The sequence below is a fragment of the Mercurialis annua genome, linkage group LG1-X (genome assembly GCF_937616625.2).
Source record: "Mercurialis annua linkage group LG1-X, ddMerAnnu1.2, whole genome shotgun sequence".
NCBI classification, from domain to species: Eukaryota; Viridiplantae; Streptophyta; class Magnoliopsida; order Malpighiales; family Euphorbiaceae; genus Mercurialis; species Mercurialis annua.
The window spans coordinates 72,024,947-72,044,607 of NC_065570.1; the positions used below are offsets into that span (position 1 = coordinate 72,024,947).

Sequence of the window (19,661 nt, forward strand, 5' to 3'; positions counted from 1 at the left end):
TGAACTTTTTTTTTAACATAAAAGAGTTTATAATGCTTTGTTGTAAACTAGATGTACAATATTCTTGGTTTTTCAGGCAGTTATTCTTTACTTTTAGAATTCATAAATTTGCCTAAAATTTACATACCCATATGAACTTTTAGCTTTTGATGACATGAAAATGTTAGAAAAGGAAATCAAAGATGACATATTCAATATATATTTGAACTATATAGTAATAGTGTCGTCAGGCATATGAAATTGATGATCAAGATATCTAAGTTTTTAAAGCATAATGCAACCGACAGATCCAACAACAAATAAAGCAAAATTCCCTCATTGTAAGAAAATAAAGCAAAAAAGAAAAACCTAATAATACGAAACAAGAATGTGATTAAAAATGGGTATTTTCTTCATTGAAAAACAGATATGAAGAACGGGCAGAATTTCGTTTAGACGGCGGCGGTTGGTGGCCGGAGAGGGGCGGGTGGTGGTGGCCAGATAATGGTGGATGAGTTAGGATAGTTTGATTCGATTTAATAAGGTTGTGTTTAATTAGGTTGGATTAGGATAGTTTTTTTATTTGAATTTTGGGGATATTTAAGGTTTTTTTAGGTTTGTGATGAGGTATCACCTGACATCTGACATGTGGTTAAATTTTTGTTGAGTCTGACATTAATAAATCGCCGGCACGTCGCTGTTTTTTAAAAATCACCGACTTTTTTGGTCTCAGAGGGTTTTGTGTGGCCGCCATAAATATCAAAAGGTTTTGTGATTGTTTTTAAACATCATGAGGTTTTGTGATCGGAACGTTAAAAATCAAGGGCCACAAATGATTATTACCCGATATTAAATGATTTTTTATTTAAAAATTTGTACTCCCTCCGTCTCAATAGAGTTATCCACTTTGAGAATTTTTTTGTCCCAAAATTCTTATTCATTTTAAAAAATAATTAATTTTTACACTTAAATTTTCTATATTACCCTTCTTTAGAATTTATTACTCCCTCCGGATCATAATATTTGTCGCATTTAGCTTTGACACAAGAGTTAAGAAAGCAATTAATATGTTTTAATTTGTAAACACTTTTACTAAATTAATCCTACATTGAAACTTATTTACATTTATGATTGCCATTTTTATTTGTTTATTGTATTTTTTTAATAAATTAATAGAGGACAAATATAGAAAAAATAGCAATTAATGCTCTCTTGGTATTATAACATGATAAATATTATGAACTAAAATAATTTTTCAAATGCGATAAATATTACGGACCGCAGGGAGCATTGAGTAAATTGAAAGTAAATTGGAGGCAGACTCTATATTAAAAAGAGGTATGATAAAAAAAATAAGAATTTTTTTATAAAATTTATAAGTAATATTTTTTTTTTAAATTATATGATAAAATTAATATGGACAATTCTATTAAGACGGAGAGAGTATCAGTTTAAAAGAATGGCTGTCTGTGAATCGAAGTTTCATAATCAGCTTTTATCGCACGTGTTTCAAAGCTTTATAAAGGTTACTAGAGAATCAGAATTTTGCCCACGCTGCTTTGCTAAGCCTAAGCGCGTGATCCAGCTGGAGTATTTCTTTTCGGCTGAATGCACACATCACCTCTCTGTTTGTTCAAACAAAAATATATTTCAATTTTAAGTTCAACCTGTCAAACACCTATAATTATAATTTCCATCATTTTTCACTCCTAAGTCCTATCGTGGACCGCGTGTACATTTTACGAATACTGTGGAAATCTGAATTTCTTTTAGTTCATAACTAAATAAAAATTGATTATGTTTAAATTATTTTCTAAGAATGTTAATATTATTAATCACAAAATTGTTAGTCTGGCATCTTTTTTTCTTTATATAATCTATAGGTCAAATGTTTCTTTTCTATTTAGTATAAGTATTTATTCAATCTCATTTACCTAATTCCTAGAAAATCCTCTGGAAAAAAAATAAATTGAGTGAAAATTGATATTTATATATTCATATTTTATATGTATATCCTATCAATAATAAAAGCAAAATACTATTTCAATTGTTTACATATACAAATGATCTAAATTTATCTAGAAAGAAAACTCCATTTTTTAGTTTAAATTAAAAAATAGACACTTTTTTTTCAAAATATGATAAAACTAAAAAATTAATTGAATTATTTTATGTAGTTGAATTGTATCTAAAATTTCCAGATTATAAAGGTTAAGCAAAGTAAGAAAACATAATTATTTCAAAAAAATGTAAGAAAACATAAGATATTGTTTATTAAACTAAAGCTCTATTTAAAAAATAATAACGAATGGAAAAGAATTGGAATTCATATGTATTGGGTAAAAGGGTTAACCCTCTTTTTGTTTCTAATTTAAAAAAAATTACATTTTGGCTAATCGGCGATGGACTATTTTCTTTCGTTATAGTTTAGCATTTAGTATTTTAATTCAATAAACACAGATTCTAAATTTATTTGATTCTTTTGTGGAATTTTATTATTTTTATATGCATGTTTTTTTATTTTTAGTAGATTTTATTATCTTCTTCATGAATGTATTGGTGAAGACGATATTTGAATCGTCATTAATGAAAATTGTATTTGTGGTGTTCTTTTAACCAAACTCGTTTAAAGATCGAGTAGTCGGCTTGCGATTCAAAATAATTACTGTGCGGAACGAATGGATTGTCGAGTTGCATGCACAATCAGAAACTTTGTCAACGCTATTGAAAAATATTAATACAACTTTTTAGTTATTTGATTGAAATTTTTATTTTATACTTCTTCATTATGTTTTTTTACGTAATCATTGATTAACTTGTGCTTTAATTTTTTTTACTAATGAAATACTTATCATTGCAAAAAGGGTGCACACTTAATCTAAATATAAATTTATTTTTTAAAAATTAGACAAAATTAATTTATATACTTAAATATAGATCTTATGTTTTAAATCAAATCAAATCAAAAATTAATTCTTTTTGTCAAACTGATTTGAGTTAAATTTGCGATTCAATTCATTTATTCATCAAATTGATTCGATAATTATATGCCTCTGCCCAATTGCATTCAAAGTTAGTATTGTTACGTACACTGATCATATAATTCCATGGGTGACTTCTTGTCTGTAGTAAGAACTGGATCACTTTGAGAGACCAAATTGCCAGAATTTTGTCCCATGCACGCGATACAAAAGGCGTGTACCAGCTTCTAACATCTTGTTCTAACCTCTATAAATCCTCGCTAATTATCAGTACTAAAACACAGACAAATCTTAAGACATAACCATAACTCACACTTGATGAGCATAACCACATTAATATACAAATAAATGTCTCATTATTATTCTTTCATTGTCCACTTTCTTTCCTTTTTCCTCCTCCTTACAACCCTCCCATGTCACCGGTTTCTAACAGAGGCCGCCGGTACCGGTGGCCGGTGGGAGCTATTGCAAGAAAACATCGGCATCACAGCTATGCACATGCAACTCCTTCATAACGACCGTGTCGTAATCTTTGACCGGACAGACTTCGGTAGGTCAAATCTGTCATTACCAAATGGTAAATGTCGAGAGGATCCAACTGAGCTTGTGCTCAAAACTGATTGCACTGCTCATTCAGTTGAGTACGATGTTTTAACAAACACATTTCGTCCTCTCATGGTTCAAACGAACGTTTGGTGCTCCTCCGGTGCTGTCATGCCCGACGGACGTTTGATTCAGACAGGAGGTTTTAACGACGGCGAACGTAAGGTTAGAGTTTTTAATCCTTGCAGTACTTGTGATTGGAAGGAGGTCGGCGATGGACTCAAAGCAAGAAGATGGTATGCTACTAATCAAATATTACCCGACGGTAAACAAATTATTATCGGTGGAAGAAGACAGTTTAACTATGAGTTTTATCCAAAAACTTCTGCGCCAGATGTTTACAGTTTACCATTTCTAGTACAAACGAATGATCGTGGAATAGAAAATAATCTTTACCCGTTTGTGTTTCTAAATACCGATGGAAATTTGTTTATTTTTTCTAATAATCGAGCCATACTGTTCGACTACAAGGTGGCTAAAGTGGTCAAAACGTACCCAACAATACCAGGTGGCGATCCGAGATGCTATCCTAGCACAGGATCTGCGGTGTTGCTTCCATTGAAGAATTTACAACAACCAGACATTGAAGCTGAAGTTTTAATATGCGGCGGTGCTCCGAAAGGCTCTTATACGGAAGCGGGAAAAGGCAACTTTGTCAAAGCATTGGATACTTGCGGAAGAATCAAGATTACAGACGCAAACCCACAATGGAGTATTGAGACTATGCCTCAAGCTAGAGTCATGGGTGACATGATCTTACTTCCAAACGGGGACGTTTTGATCGTCAACGGTGCCGGTGAAGGAACAGCTGGATGGGAATACGGTAGAACCCCAGTTTTGAGTCCTGTGATTTATAAACCGAATAATGCAGTAAAATCAAGATTCGAGGAGCAAAACCCTAGTGCCATTCCAAGAATGTATCATTCTACGGCGATTTTGCTTAGAAATGGAAGAATTCTTGTTGGTGGAAGCAATCCTCATATTAATTATGAGTTTGGTAATGATGTTATGTTTCCGACTGAGCTCAGATTAGAAGCATTTTATCCACCGTATTTGGACACAGTAAAAAACAATCTGAGGCCAAAGATTATTTCTCCGACGTCAAATAAAGCTAGCATTGGCTATAACGAGAAGTTAGTTATACGGTTTAAGGTTACAGATACTGTTATTCCAAATACGGTGTCGGTTACAATGGTGGCGCCATCTTTCACAACACATTCTTTCTCGATGAACCAGAGATTGTTGGTTCTTGGTAATGAGAAAGTCACGAATGTTGAAACGACGTCGTATGATGTTGAGGTTATCACTCCACGTTCGAGTAATCTTGCACCATCAGGATTTTATCTGTTGTTTGTGGTTCATCAGGGAATACCAAGTGAGGGCATTTGGGTTCAAATAAAGTGAAATTTTGTTTATGTCTATAATCCAATCATACAACATTCAACCGTAGCACGTAACGAGTAGCTGATAGTTTATAATTATACGTGTTAAATTTGATTCGTATAAGTATTTTGTATAATACTTATAAGGATGGTAATTGTAATTATTTAATTTACTTAGGCATTCAGTTTAAAATATTGGGGAAATTATAAATTAGAAGACATAATATAAATAGAATGAAAAGGAGTAATTAATGAGTACTTTGGTTTTTTCTTTTTATGGAAGTAAAACACCAAGTTGTCAAAGTGTGAAAAGTTGATTCTAATCTTAATAAGATCAATTTGTGTAATCAATTGGGAGTGGAATTATATGAAAAAAGGGTAAAAAGTGATTAGATTTTGCATTTAGGTATATTTTTGATAGACTAGAAATTAAGAAAAGGAGAGGCTAATAAAAAAGTAAAACTAAAAGATGAGAGAGGAAATAGAAATGTTTGTGAAGAAAGCAAAGAAAGGCTTGAAGAGAAAGATTGTTGGAAAAGGAAGAGGAAGCATGATATATGAACTACCATGAAAGGAATATGTGTAATCAACAACACCACCCTTTTGATACTAAACTTAATTACCTCGCCATGCGTGGACTCTTTTACCCTTTTCGTCATTGACTTGATAAGTTTTGGATTTTATGATTGAAATTATGATAGGGAAGTCGATTGCCATGTGAAAACTAGTGGCTTATAAGTGATGCATAATGCAGTAATTGACAGAACTATCCTTATCAAAGATGTGAAAGTAAAAAAGACAAGTAGATGAAGAAGAGACGGATAGGTCATTTACTACTTGACTTCCATGAAACAACCATCCTAATCTTTTTATCATAGGGATGTTCATATTTGCACATACTTAGCTGAGTGAAATGAATGCGGTAGTTACCACACATGAATCTCTAAGGAGACAATTGATGAAATAAGCTACAAAATATATATAGGCGTAGATGATTTGGTCAGGGAAAGGCTGGTAAATTATGACATTCATGTGAGTGAAAATTATTAGATTTAACCCAAGAAAGGAATCATAATAAGAATAATAATAGTGAAAGCATGGAATAACATCAAGAACCTTTGTCCAAAATAAAGACTGGTGGCCTCTTGCGGAAGGGATGGCAGTTAGTGGGTCACGGGGTAGATTGCAAAATATCACGGGTGTGTCTCATGCAGTTGCTATCTTACCTCCACCTACCACAATTTCCCAACTGTTTGTAAACTTCAGCAACCTTCACGGCCTGCAATGTGCAATTGGGCTTAAGATTCTTGTTCCACGGGACCTAGTCAGAAATAAGCCAGAATAATTTTTCTTACAACAAATCCATCTGCTGCATGGGCTAATAGTTTGCACGATATATTGTGGATTTTGTCTCCCAGTAAAGACTTATTTTTTGACCAATTTCAAGACAAAATCATTTAGATCATGTTTGGTTTATAAAATAGATATGGAAAGGAATCAATATTCTATACAAAAGTGATTATTGTTATACTTTCGTTTATAGAGTAATTGTTCCACAAAATTAATATTTCTCTCAAAACATAAAAAATAGCTATTTCATTTCCTATGCAATAATTTTGCCATTTTATAATATTGTATTTTATGAATTAAACATAGTCTAGGGGTCTGGTTTTTCAAATAAATTTCACAATTTTTATGAAATTCAATTGAATTTTTACAAGATATGAGTTAAGTTCAAATGAATTTTCACAATTTAAATTTACATTTATAATCCAAATACAATATTCCATTCATTTTATTTTATTTAAAATTAATTTTATATTTAAAAATCGGAATATCAAACTTAAAAGTCCATATTCATCAGAATTAGAAAACCGGTTGGCAACACATCATAGCAGATCACATGAATGAAATCTACAAACTACGGGGATTCAAGCTCATCTTAACTCAAGAAACACCCACTTATATTCTATCCCGATTGCCCAATAATTCAGCTCCTACAATCTTCTAAATATACGGCTAACTGTTTATACTCCGAACACAGCATCAAGCCTCCAAATCCTTACTAAATTTAGAATCCATATTTGAGAAAGTTGAAATTTAGACACCAAGGGATCACATAAATATTTTACTTAACAATAAAAACAAGCGAAACAGTTCCAAGGGATAACAATAAGCATCTCCACTACAACAATTTTTGAAGGAAATTTCCTGCCTAAGCACACAGCAATATCAATGCAGCGAATTTTGAAACATAAGTTTGGATTTTCATAATCCCTGCAAAACACGAAACCTAAAACAGCAGCCCAAAGATGACATAAAAAAAGTTCCTCAATCTTTAATCACTTAACATTCCTAACTAAATAAGGAGGACAGATAATGCATATCCCTTGAGACAGTCCCTAATACCAAAAAATCCAAGTTTTAAATTGGCTGATAAAAGAAGTAAATTATCAACATGTGGGCCTAGGTTGGTTGGCTAAGTGCATCAAAAGGCCATGGGTTGAAATCACACCTCCGTAACTAACAAACTTACAATTGAGTCTCTCAAGTCTTAATAGTCGATTAACATATTTGACGGACAAAAGAAAAAAAACTAATCCGCAACTACAGAAACTAGGAATCCACCATCATGATGCTTCCCTTATTTCTATTTCAGAACCAAACCACATTACATCCAGTTTAAAAAATGCAACACTACTAGTTCATGGGTTAAGAGATTTAAAAGAGATATGACAGATAATGGAAAACACAGCAGTAAATTATTAAAAGATGTAGATGGCGGTAATGAAGTAGAAATCTACATATTTGAATTAAAGAAATAGTCCCATAGTTGGTTATCAAACTATAATAAAACTTCTTTACACCACAATTTTAAATGCTAAAAACACAGAAACCAATTCCTATCTATAAGCCCTAAGAAGAACCAAATTCCATCAATCAAATTTAAGCACGTTCACCACGAATCCTCCTTGCAAGCTGGATATCTTTGGGCATGATGGTAACCCTCTTAGCATGAATTGCGCAAAGATTTGTGTCCTCAAACAGACCCACCAAATAAGCTTCTGCAGCCTCCTGAAGTGCAAGCACTGCGTGACTCTGGAACCTCAAATCCGTCTGAAACAAAAAACCGATACACAATTCAGTATTCAATCAATCAAGAAAATTACATAGTTAATTAATAAAAGAAAGAAAAAAAATAAAAAAAAAACCTTGAAATCTTGCGCAATTTCACGAACAAGACGCTGGAATGGAAGCTTTCTGATCAAAAGCTCAGTACTCTTTTGATACTTACGAATTTCACTGCACATAAACCAACAATTCAATGATATGAACAAAAAGAATTATGCAATAATGGTTTGATTTAAACAAACAAAAGTAATAAGAATAAATTGAGAAAACATTTACCGGAGAGCCACAGTTCCAGGACGATAACGATGAGGCTTCTTGACACCGCCAGTAGTTGGTGCGGATTTCCTTGCAGCCTAAATAATCAACAAATTCGTTAATTAACTATACAATTTTCAATTCGATAATCTAATTGAAAAATAAATCAAGAACCCTAGATACCACACCAATTCTATTAATCAACATAACAATATTAGTATAATCATAATTACATATTCAAAGTATGGAATGAACATCAAAAGCTTTCAATTGATAATCAATTACTCAAGAAACCTTAAATCATGAAACCCTAATCGAAATAAAAATACAATTTTACAGAAGAAAATCGCAGAGATACAGACCTTCGTGGCGAGCTGCTTTCGTGGAGCCTTACCACCAGTTGATTTTCGGGCAGTTTGCTTAGTACGAGCCATTTTGGAGAAAATCTAGTAGAGATTGCTGATGATTTTATTGCAGAGGAAGAGATTGAAGCCTTGAGAAGATCAGTGTATTGCAAAAGTGTTTAAATTATTAATGTCTATGGCTTTTATATAGAGAGATAAAGGCGGTTGTTAGATTGATTTATGATGACGTGGACGCGTTTGTGTTTCTTTTGTGAGAGCTAAAACTAGATATTATATACTGATTACTATTGGCGTATTTTTAATGGACGGATTGCCAGCGTGTACAAATTGTTCTTCTTTTGCCGAAACAATATATCTGATTGGCTGTCTTTTTTGGAAGAGAGGATCTCCAGCGTGGCATATTTTGTGTTTCTTTCCTAAGCGAGAGACGACCGAGTTATTTGTTTCAACTCAGTTGAGTTCAGGATGAATCGTCCTAAGGAAACATAAACACGAAGTCGTTTTGAAAGCCGATTTTTAACCTTATAAACGACGTCGTACTTGCAGTTTGTATCCAAAAAGAATCTGCTTGAAGGTTTTTCCAGGGGATGATGATCTAGAAGAAATGGAGGGCACCAGGAAAAGGCAAGGTTACGTATGGGCGGTATCTGCCGGAATCAACGCTGCTTTGGCCGCCATTGCCGCCAAGTTCATCACCAGTCAGGTAGTACTAGCTTATAACCGTTTTCAATTATTTCATCAGAGTATTAGATTATCGATTTTGATTTTGATTTCGATTAATCTGTGATTTTGATTTCAATTAGCATGTTGTCTTGCAGTTATTTAAATATGCACTGGTCGTGGCATTCAACGTAATTATGTGGGGATGTTACGTTAGTAGTCTCAAAGCTCTTTCATCTCTGCAAGCTACGGTTACGAATTTCGCCACCAATTTCATCTCTTCGGGTGTAGCTGGATATCTTTTATTCAATGAGACACTATCTGCTCAGGTAATAATTGATAGAAGCTGAATCTTAAATCTTAGGGCAAATTAGTCATAATTTTGCTAGCTTATGATGCACTTTTGTAACTCTATTATGTATTACAGTGGTTTGCAGGTGCCTTGCTAATTGTAATCGGTGTAGTGATACTTAGCAAGTCGAGTATAGAACAAAAGGCTAGCGTGGATTAGAAACTGAGATGATATTTGGTTTTGCTCTTAATCAATCGAGAATCGATTTTCCCTTAATGAAGGTCGGTATCATCAAGTCGTTAACGTTGTAGCAGTTTATCTAGTTGATGCACATTTTTAGGACTATGTCAACTAGTGTGTGTTGTCTGTTTGATCAAGTCTTAGTTGTTGATGCCTACGGACAAGTGTATTCTGTTTTTGGTTATTTAAATCCTCATTGTCGAGCATTAATCTCTATCTTTTTCGCGGATATGTATCTCTTAGTCCGTTGCTTACATGTGAGTTTTACTTGTTTGTAATGGAGTCAATACACGTATTTTGTCGTCGTTTCTATCATTTTAATAGATATCACTTGTTCTGTTTTCTGCATTGCTATGATGCAGTAGCAGACTAGCAGTAATGCTAAGATTTGAGGTATAACCCGTGTTAATGAACTCTGGTGCCTGCAGAAGTTTCGTGATCATGGAAAAACAACGCACTAGCAGGATAATCCCATTTTGTGGACTGTCTGCAAGTTCAGTTTTACATTCGGAAATAATTTACATCAATTTCCTTTTTCTATCATCTATGATATGAGCAAAATAGTGTTGAATATCTGCAATCTCCTGAGCTAACATCTCGCTGAATACGGAGTTCTCTTTAGTGGAAGCAGTTCTTTTTATCGTTGGCAGGCTATATGTTTGACTCTTTCCGATTGAACCGGTTAAATTGTTAATGGTGGTCATTCCGGTTTTGTCACCGGTCCGAATTTTAAAACACTCCTCTTAATAGCAAACCGAGGTCTGTTTGAAATGTTAACATGGTTGGTTTATATTTATAAGATGCAAAGCACGAGTCAAAATTGATGTAATTCTTTCTTTTATCCACTTCATATTATCAAGGGTTTTTTAATATGAAATACTTGTTTTTTCTATAATATTTATTTTTATATTACTCCTTCTAAATTTTTGCATTTCATACATTTTTTTATGCCATTTTTTCTAAGACTTTACTTTCTATTCGAACTCTCATTTTACAATATTTTCTTTTATTTTTTTACCATTATATTTCTGCACTTAATATTTATTATATATTTAATTTTTTTCTTTATTTTTTTACTTTTTTTTAACGTTTTTTGGATTTTTACTTTTTTGATTGTTGATGTTTTTCGTCACTTTTCATATCAACACAATATCAACAACTTTTAATAAACTGAACAATATCAATTTTTAAATCTTTTTTTATACTAGTTTTTACTTTTTATATTTTTTATCTTTATTTGTTTTCTCATCATTAATGAGCATTTATTATATACCGTATATTTAGTTTTAAGTTTTTTCATATATCAACCACAAAATCAACCAAAAATTAACATGTAATAAACTAACTATTTTTAATTTTTTTTACACTAATTTTTATTTTTTCAACATTGCATTGATTTAATTTTTATTTTTTTATTTTATTTCACATATAATATTGTATTTTCGCTAATGCTAAAATCAACCAAATATCAGAAAAATATAAATCGAAAATCAACAAAATATCAACACCATAGTATAGCGATACTTTAACATCGTTATTTGTTTACTTCCCCAATGCGAATATCAACCAAATATTAACACAAAATCAACAAATGGCCAGCTATACTTTCATTCAAATCTTAATATTTTAACGGAATTGGTATCGAACAAGTTAGGGGTTCGCGCCTTTATTGCCAACCAAGTTATTCTATTCCACCTCTTAGAAATATTTGTTCTTCGACATTATCTAGCGATACTTTCAAATCAAAGTTATAACAAGAATCATTATTATTTGACAAAAGAAAAAATCAATACTATAATAATAATTTAATTAGTTGGCGATGGCTAGTGGAGTATATCAAATCATAAGTACCTATTTTATGGTCTATAAGTGCCTATTTTTACATATAAACTATCAAATCATTCATAAAATAAAACAATATTTATAATTTATACAAAGAAACAAATTAATTGCACTAATCTTTTTATCATGAAAATTACATGTGCTAACTTCAAACTGGCACAAATTTATACACACACATATATTCTATGCATAATATTATTATGAGTACAGTGCATATGAGTATACTTTCATTTTCAACCAGAAACACCTCGATTGGATCACTATAAAAAAAATTATATTATTGATAATACAACAATGTCAAACCGGTTTGGCAGTTTGAACAATAATAAATGTATTCATTTTGTCAATTTAAACGAAATAATTTACCTCAACATAAAACTATAAAATTCTATATAACATCATAATGATTACAGAAGGAGATAAAGTTGGGCTGAATACATAGTTTGACCCCTGAATTTGTACCCGTTTATCCATCTAACCTCTAAACTTAACGTTTCACCTATCGAACTTCTGAACTTGTTAAATAATTCGATTTGACCCCTGAACTTGATAAAAACGTAAACATTGAACCCCTCCGTACACAATTTCTTCTAGAATGTTTCAAGTGACAGGTGGCACGGAGGGGTTCAATATTTACGTATTTATCAAGTTTAGGGGTTAGATCGGATTATTTAACAAGTTCAGAGGTTCGATAGGTGAGACGTTAAGTTTAGAGGTTAGATGGGTAAAAAGTTACAAGTTCAGGAATCAAACTATGTATTAAGCCGATAAAGTTGCAACACAACTTTACACACTTGACACCATATCCTATTAGTGATACATACTTCAATACATAAATGATTTTACAAAATCATGTCATGGAGTAGTATATATATATACACACAAATATATGAGAGACAACAACAAAAGAAACTCAAGTAGATATATGTGAAATTAGTTATTCACATTTTAGTGACATATTGTTAGACTTTCTTCACACACATATTTATCACGCACATATTTATTAAATGTTATGGATGATTATTGTATCTTATGGAGGTTAATTGACTAAACTCAAGGAATAACAATTATAGTCGACCCGCAATAATTTTATATAGTCAATAAGTATTTCATTTGGAATTTTATGACTCAAGATATATCAGAATCATTATGATAAAAAGTTTTGGCAGAAATATAAATGAAAGCATAAAATCTAAAACAAAGTAATACAATTCGTTCAAGATACCTAAATGTTTATGAATTGTTCCTGAACTTATCTAAGTTAGGTATTGAGTTGTTGAATTTTTCTATGTCTTCTTCATAGTTTTATGTTTGCTTTGCTTAATGTTATAAAAGCTTATCCTATGAAACATCCCAGCCTTTTAGGCCCAATTCGTTTGCCACTCACGTGGTAAAACCACCATATATATCCAAATTACGACCTTTCACTTTCAATTGCACCTTCAAATATTAAAATACACGCCTTTTGATTTTAATTACACCCTTAAACATCAAATCGACTTTTTTTCCAATATTTCAAATTTTAACAAATATTCTAAACGATTCTCATAGTTATAATTAAACCAAAAAAAACTTAATCCTTAAAAAAATTCATATTTTTTTTTTTAAAATATGTTCGTCTTCCTCAGACCATGAGGAAGAACTGGTCTTCCTCAAGATTTGAGGAAGACGATTTGAGGAAGACCAGTTCGTCGTCCTCAGATGAGGAAGACCACTGGTTTGTCTTCCTCGAGATGGGTTCGTCTTGAGAAAGACGAATGGGTTTTAAATTTTTACTTTTAAAAAATTAAAATTATTTTACAATTAAAAAAATTATTTTATTTTTTAAAAGTTGTTGAATATAATTTTTTTTAGCGTGTTGGATAGTGGCAACAAAATCATTTAAATATCAAAATATCGCGACGTGATTGCGGATATGTATTTTTATAAATTGAATATATTTATTTATATTAATAGAAAATTATTGTTATGTTTTATAATTGTTAAAAGAAATAGTTTTATTTTTGTTTTAAATATAACATTAAGTCTTATTTAGAATATATTTTAAATTTTAAAGTATTAATTTGAACTTTTTTCAAGTGAAAAGAGGTCAATTTGATGTTTGAGGGTGCAATTGAAAATGAAAGGTCGTAATTTGAATATATTTTGTGATTTGATAACGTGAGGGTGCAATTAAAATGGAGCTAAGAGATGGAGGTTTTCAGAGGATAAGCCATGTTATAAAATGATGATGAGGTGTTTTTTTATTTCATACTAATGTTTAAAAGTCAAAAAGGATAAGTTAGATAAGTTAATCATCCATAATGATATAAAAAAAGTTTCCCTTTTGTTCTTCAAGATTTCTCAAATTGAACCTTAAATTTCATTTTACTTCAAACAATCAAATCAATATAATTTATCAATGTATTTGTTTTTTCAATTTAGATATAATATATTTACTTGTCATTATATTAACTGATAGTCATTTTAAATAGTTATTAACTAATTAAACCTTTAACATTTTAATTTATACGAACATAAATTATATCTCAAACGCTCACGTAAACGATTACAAATGATACAACTATTGACTATCAAAATAAGTGAAACGCAAACGCAATTATATGCAATTCAAACATTATTATGCAAATTGATAGTATGATTTTTTCTCCTAACTTATTTATATTATATTCAAAAAATTAAGTGAGTTTTTGATTGAATTGCCCATTAGAAAGAATTGTTCCACTATATCTTACTTGTTATTTAAAAAGTCATGTATAATCCCTATGATTTGACTACAGAATCAAGTAAGCCTTCAATGTTTAAAAAGATTAAGTTACACCCCTAACATTTTAAAAAATAAACAACCATGCCCCTATGTTGACGTATAAATACGCTGGGACAGTGACGAAGTCAGACTATAATTTCAGGTAAAGCACAATTTATTTAAAAATATAAATATAATATCATAAAAATTATATATTAAAAATATAATTATTAAAAATTTAAGGTAGGGCACTTTTATATAATTTATTTATTTTTCCAAAGATAATTTTTAATTTTATTTTGAGGTAGGGTTCATGCACCGTTTTGCCCTACTTTATCTCCGTCATTGGTTTTAAAATTGGAGGGCTTAATTGTTTATTTTTAAAATTTTAAAAACATATTTAAATTTTTTTCGGACGTTTATGGTATTCTTAATCTTATAGTTAAATGTTAGAGGCATAAATAACTCTTTATTGTATTAAAAACCATTGATAAAAAAACTAAGCAAATAAATGGAAAATTTATCAATATTTTCTTTCGAATTTAAAATTTAAAAGTGTCATTGCAATTAGTATAATCATTTACCAACACACTTGAAACTCGACACCTATACAATATGACAGAAAAATTGAAAAACTAGAAAGAAAGTGGTCACAAGGGATTTTTAGATATTTCCTAAACTTACTAGTTACCGGACACATATTATTTCAAGATTAATTTTTATTCATATTTAAATACAGCAAAAAATAAAAAATCATTTAAAATAACTAAAAACTGCAAAATTCCAACATTTTTTTAAAAAATTAACTCAACACTTTAAAAAAATTGCACTCTAACACTCTAAATATTATCATTTTACCGATTCTATATTGGAAATGTATCTGTCATGTAGATATTAAAATATCAAAGGTAAAATTAGTTTTGTCTTTTTTTTTTATTAAAAGCTAAAACTTTCACTGATGAGAATAAAAATTTACATAAATGAATAGTTCTTCAATAAATTGAAAGAACTATTCTAAAATAATGATGAGAACTGTTAATACAGTCATAGATTAGAGCTTTTTCAACCATCAAAAGGTTACCCAAAACATAAATAGTTCAAATTGAAAATACGATCTTGAAGTCGCTTGATTCTTGAAGTTTCAAACTCTTCAAGTGTTCATCTTCAATAGATCCATAAGTTATCTCCCAAGTTTTAGATCTACAACAATATTTAAAAGTTTATTCAATTAAAATAAAATTCATACAAACACTTTAAGAAAGACTTATTGAAACAAAAAAGTAGATATGTGATTAATAGTACTATAGACGGAGAGAAGATAATTTTCCTGTTAATCGGAAAAATCATCTTCTTCCACCCTCATGAAGATGAAGAAGAAATTTTTTTTTTGAAAAGAAATAAAAAATTTACAATCAAAGCATATTATTTAAAGAATTATTTTTAACTTGGACAGAAGAAGGGGCCATGGGCCGTTCGGACAATGACGTTTTTACCCTTTTTGGTTATCCCGCCTGAGTAGCATACCTTTTTCAAGGTTATACGGAGAGAGTATAAAATGGAGGCAAATATAAGAATAAATAATTTTGTATCTTTTGAAAAAAGATTAAAGATAATAGGAAAAATAACACAAAAGACAGACAGGTAAAACTCACACTTTCTCACCCCATTGAAAAAACTAAACTCATTCTTCCACTGTTTCTTTCCATAGATTTCACTTCACAGCTTCTTCTCCTTCAAATTAGGGTTTCCATTTTTACTGTACGCTTCGATTTCTATCACTTTTTCAATTTTGTTTTTACTCTTTTTTGTCTTTTAGATGATGCTGTATAATCTGTTCTACCCATCTTAATTGAAAGTAGCATTAGTGGCTGCTTTTTACTTTATGTTGCATTTTTGTTGTGATTATAGCTTGTTTTGTTTTACCACTCTGTTTAACTTATTATTGATTGTTTTTATATGCTTTACTTGCTGTCTCTGGGCTCTGAGGGGTTTGAATGTTAATGTTGTGGCTTGTGAGATGTAATTTCCATGCTTGCTTTTGATTTCACTTTTAGGATTTGGAAACATTTTCATTTCTTAGTTAGTAATGAAATTTAGATCTTTCAGTTAATTTTTGGTAGGCAATGTTAATTTGTGCTTGGAAATTTGTTTTTCAGTTCAGATTATGTACTGCTCCTTGATTATATGAGCTTGTTGAGTGTATTATTTCAATTGACAAATGGCTACTAGGAGTCGGAATAGGTGCGTTTTTACTGCCAACTTGCAGATTTCATAGTGTAGCATGGAAACTAAGAACCAACATTAAAGAGATGAAGGAAAAAGAAATACATTTAAAAGTAACTATTGAATTTAAGTTATCATTAAGAAAATTTAGGGATGAGCCAGTATGAGTGGAGTTAGGAGTATGTGTGCTAAACTGTGGTTATTCATTGAAACTAAGTCATTTTCTTGTACTTAGATAGTATATAAAGTCTTAGAAGGTCTTGATCTGCAAGTCTCAAAAATAAATCATGAATGTTTTAGTTTTATTGGGCTTGTTTGAAAACTTCGAGTAGTAATGCGATGTGGCTATGGAGCTTGTGTTCATATCTTAGATGTTGGTCAAAGTTTACACTTGTTAGGTTTATTATAACATGAGTCGGAATATGATAATGCAGTAAAATCTTTCTTGCTATTGTATTGTGCTCGAGCAGCTCATGTACTTTAATTGTCTTTAGTGATCGCTGTTGGGGATCAAATTTTTTCTTGATTGATGTTGTTTTTCGTTGGTTGATGTTCCTTTAGCAGTCTGCATGCCAAACACATTCATACCATGATATTCTAAAAATGATAATAGTAGTTATTAAGAGCATCTATTTAAAGGATCATTTAAGCACAATGTATAACAGCCTGCGAACCTTTGTTTTAGTTTTTCACTTCCTACCTCAGCGTGCATTCCATCAAATTAATCATCCGCCTCTTTCTTTGCTGAATGTAATATGTGCATGAATTGTCAGTTTGTGAATTTGTAGCAGCTGAACTCATGCATGTTAACAAACATCTGCGTATAGGTTTTTATTAAACATTTGGAGTTTCTTTTGTCTTGTGCATCATTCATCTTCTGGATTTGGTATTCAAATGTGTTCTTCATCTAGTTTTGAAGTTTTTAACTTGCTTCAAATGTTGGATTTTTCTTTCCTTGATGCATTGATAATTGTTTTATGTGCAGGAACTTTACAAGAGAATGAGTTCCTATTTCTTTTTGACCGTCCATGGTAAGTTTATGGCATTTGCCATTCTATATGAGTTGCTTTCTCATTATAAATACAGGAGTTAATTGGACCAAGTTTTACCTTCATAAACTTTAAGCAATATATGAATAATTTAGTCTCCCTTGTTTGAGTACAGGATATAGAGCTTAACCATCCAAGTCCAACTGACCAAGTATTCCACTATCTTGAGGTGTGGTAAATTGCCATATGCAATTAATTGGGCCTGCAATGGATAATGGTGGTGGGCATCGTGAAAATGGAAGACACAAAGCGGATCAATATAAAATGGCCCAGGGTCAGGTATCTTTTTACATACGATATTCTGCAGGCGACAATTTTTTTTTTAACCTGTATTCTTGTGCTCGAAGCTCAACTCTTTAATAAAATATGGTGTACTGTTTCTTTTAGATTGCTGAGCATTCTTACTTTGATTTATCATTGCAGTGGTTGATGCAAGCTCAGCCTTCCATGAAACAGATCATGGCAATCATGGCTGAAAGAGATGGGGCTATTTATGAAAGAAATACGGCTATTTCAGAAAAGAAAACGGCTATTGCGGAGCGAGATATGGCATTCCTACAGCGGGACTCGGCTATTGCTGAACGAAATAATGCCATAATGGAGCGAGATAATGCCATTGCAACTCTATATCGGGAGAGCTCGATGGGAAATGGTAGTATGCCATCCTCTAGTTCTCCCGGATTCCAACTCTCACGTGGGGTGAAGCACATGCACCACCCGCACCACCCACAACAGCAACCTCATAATGTGTCCCACTCCAGTGAAACTTCATACGGCACTAGGGAAATACAAACTAGTGACATTCTCCCAATGTCTCCGATGGGTTCTGAAGCTACAAAACCTCGGAGGGTTAAAAGGACAAAAGATGCCAAAGTGACAAATCCAAACAAAAAGCCTTCAAAACCTACAAGGAAGGTCAAGAGGGAGAATGAAGATTTGAACAAAGTCATGTTTGGCAAATCACACGAGCATGATATTGCTGAAGCAGGTGACGATCTTAACAAACAGCTCGTAGTATCCAAGTCTGATTGGAAAGGTCATGATTTAGGATTAAACCAGATAGCATACGATGAGGCGACAATGCCAGCGCCAGTATGCTCTTGCACAGGGGTATTTAGGCAGTGCTACAAATGGGGAAGCGGCGGGTGGCAATCTTCATGTTGCACGACCTCTCTGTCTATGTATCCTCTACCGGCAGTGCCAAACAAGCGGCACGCACGCGTAGGTGGAAGAAAGATGAGTGGAAGTGCTTACAGCAAATTGCTAAGCCGGTTAGCCGCTGAAGGTTATGATCTATCAAATCCAATTGATCTCAAGGAACATTGGGCGAAACATGGTACTAATCGCTACATTACAATCAAGTAGAAGATATTCCGATTTGGGTGGATAGAAAATACAAAAATAGCTTGTAGTATTGAAGATATGTTGACCCATCTCTATTTTCCATATTTGATGTGGAAAAAAATAATGACGTGATGCTCAATCAAAGAAGGTAGTATATCATGTAGCTGAGGCCAATCTGCAAATTGCTCTCATTCTCTTGGTTGAATGAGGTAAAATGGGATGTATTTAAAAGAAGTTTATCGTTGTAACTCTAGTTAAATTGTAAAGAGTTGGTGGTGTAATATTAAGCTGTGATTTACAATAGCATAGGTCATCCAGGCTTCTTGGGAGTTCTTGAAATGTTGTAGTTCATGCTTTATACTAGTGCAAATGGATTATTCCATTCAGCTAAGATTCTGAAGATCGCATCCTTTTATTTTGATTCTGTTCTAGTAAAAAATTTGTTGTCATATGAAAAATAATTCATTTTCATTAAATTTTGTCAAGTAACTATTAGTTACATATTTAATTAAATAAAGTGTATAAATTTTAAAATTCTTATGTTTTATTCTGATATTCAAAATCCAAA

At 31.7% G+C, this 19,661-nt stretch overlaps 4 protein-coding genes and 1 long non-coding RNA gene across 7 annotated transcripts; 3 read left to right on the forward strand and 2 right to left on the reverse strand.

Annotated features, from left to right (window-relative positions):
• Window positions 1-3,140: 3,140 nt before the first annotated feature.
• On the forward strand, window positions 3,141-5,138 carry LOC126673334 (aldehyde oxidase GLOX). The gene has a single exon (XM_050367436.2). It carries the CDS (start codon window positions 3,309-3,311, stop codon window positions 4,965-4,967), a length of 1,659 nt encoding a protein of 552 aa, XP_050223393.1. The 5' UTR covers window positions 3,141-3,308; the 3' UTR covers window positions 4,968-5,138.
• An 816-nt stretch (window positions 5,139-5,954) lies between these two features.
• Window positions 5,955-6,477, reverse strand: LOC130015330 (uncharacterized). The gene is made up of 2 exons (XR_008790405.1): window positions 6,301-6,477; window positions 5,955-6,224 (listed from the first exon to the last, which is right to left on the reverse strand). It is a non-coding gene; the product is annotated as an uncharacterized LOC130015330 (long non-coding RNA).
• A 1,256-nt stretch (window positions 6,478-7,733) lies between these two features.
• On the reverse strand, window positions 7,734-8,869 carry LOC126665028 (histone H3.3). The gene is made up of 4 exons (XM_050357698.2): window positions 8,695-8,869; window positions 8,354-8,430; window positions 8,158-8,248; window positions 7,734-8,062 (listed from the first exon to the last, which is right to left on the reverse strand). The coding sequence occupies exons 1-4, from the start codon at window positions 8,764-8,766 to the stop codon at window positions 7,892-7,894; spliced, it is 411 nt and encodes a 136-aa protein (XP_050213655.1). The 5' UTR covers window positions 8,767-8,869; the 3' UTR covers window positions 7,734-7,891.
• Window positions 8,870-9,141: 272 nt separating this feature from the next.
• LOC126677363 (uncharacterized) lies at window positions 9,142-10,432 on the forward strand. Of its 2 annotated transcripts, XR_008790011.1 has the most exons (4): window positions 9,142-9,400; window positions 9,516-9,686; window positions 9,785-9,930; window positions 10,318-10,432. XR_008790011.1 is itself a non-coding variant. In XM_050371946.2 (3 exons), the coding sequence occupies exons 1-3, from the start codon at window positions 9,302-9,304 to the stop codon at window positions 9,866-9,868; spliced, it is 354 nt and encodes a 117-aa protein (XP_050227903.1). In that variant the 5' UTR covers window positions 9,143-9,301; the 3' UTR covers window positions 9,869-10,237. The 2 variants fall into 2 exon arrangements, 1 of the variants encoding a protein (XP_050227903.1); XM_050371946.2 differs by lacking the exon at window positions 10,318-10,432 and having other exon boundaries at window positions 9,143-9,400; window positions 9,785-10,237.
• A 5,630-nt stretch (window positions 10,433-16,062) lies between these two features.
• Window positions 16,063-19,479, forward strand: LOC126664856 (protein BASIC PENTACYSTEINE6). 2 transcript variants are annotated; one of them, XM_050357442.2, is made up of 4 exons: window positions 16,063-16,118; window positions 17,686-17,731; window positions 17,865-18,028; window positions 18,173-19,479. In XM_050357442.2, the coding sequence occupies exons 3-4, from the start codon at window positions 17,936-17,938 to the stop codon at window positions 19,112-19,114; spliced, it is 1,035 nt and encodes a 344-aa protein (XP_050213399.1). In that variant the 5' UTR covers window positions 16,063-16,118; window positions 17,686-17,731; window positions 17,865-17,935; the 3' UTR covers window positions 19,115-19,479. The 2 variants fall into 2 exon arrangements, with proteins under 2 accessions (XP_050213399.1, XP_050213396.1); XM_050357439.2 differs by lacking the exon at window positions 16,063-16,118 and adding an exon at window positions 16,125-16,235.
• The last annotated feature ends 182 nt before the right edge of the window (window positions 19,480-19,661 follow it).

Excerpts from the sequence above, each read along its gene's own strand:
- LOC126664856 (XM_050357442.2), top strand. The coding sequence starts at position 17,936 with ATGCAATTAATTGGGCCTGCAATGGATAATGGTGGTGGGCATCGTGAA. Across the intron at positions 18,029-18,172 it reads ATAAAATGGCCCAGGGTCAG|TGGTTGATGCAAGCTCAGCC; the intron begins GTATCTTTTTAC and ends TTATCATTGCAG.
- LOC126665028 (XM_050357698.2), bottom strand. The coding sequence starts at position 8,766 with ATGGCTCGTACTAAGCAAACTGCCCGAAAATCAACTGGTGGTAAGGCT. Across the intron at positions 8,431-8,694 it reads GAAAGCAGCTCGCCACGAAG|GCTGCAAGGAAATCCGCACC; the intron begins GTCTGTATCTCT and ends TTGATTATTTAG. Across the intron at positions 8,249-8,353 it reads CCTGGAACTGTGGCTCTCCG|TGAAATTCGTAAGTATCAAA; the intron begins GTAAATGTTTTC and ends GTTTATGTGCAG.
- LOC126677363 (XM_050371946.2), top strand. The coding sequence starts at position 9,302 with ATGGAGGGCACCAGGAAAAGGCAAGGTTACGTATGGGCGGTATCTGCC. Across the intron at positions 9,401-9,515 it reads CCAAGTTCATCACCAGTCAG|TTATTTAAATATGCACTGGT; the intron begins GTAGTACTAGCT and ends GTTGTCTTGCAG. Across the intron at positions 9,687-9,784 it reads ATGAGACACTATCTGCTCAG|TGGTTTGCAGGTGCCTTGCT; the intron begins GTAATAATTGAT and ends TATGTATTACAG.
- LOC126673334 (XM_050367436.2), top strand. The coding sequence starts at position 3,309 with ATGTCTCATTATTATTCTTTCATTGTCCACTTTCTTTCCTTTTTCCTC.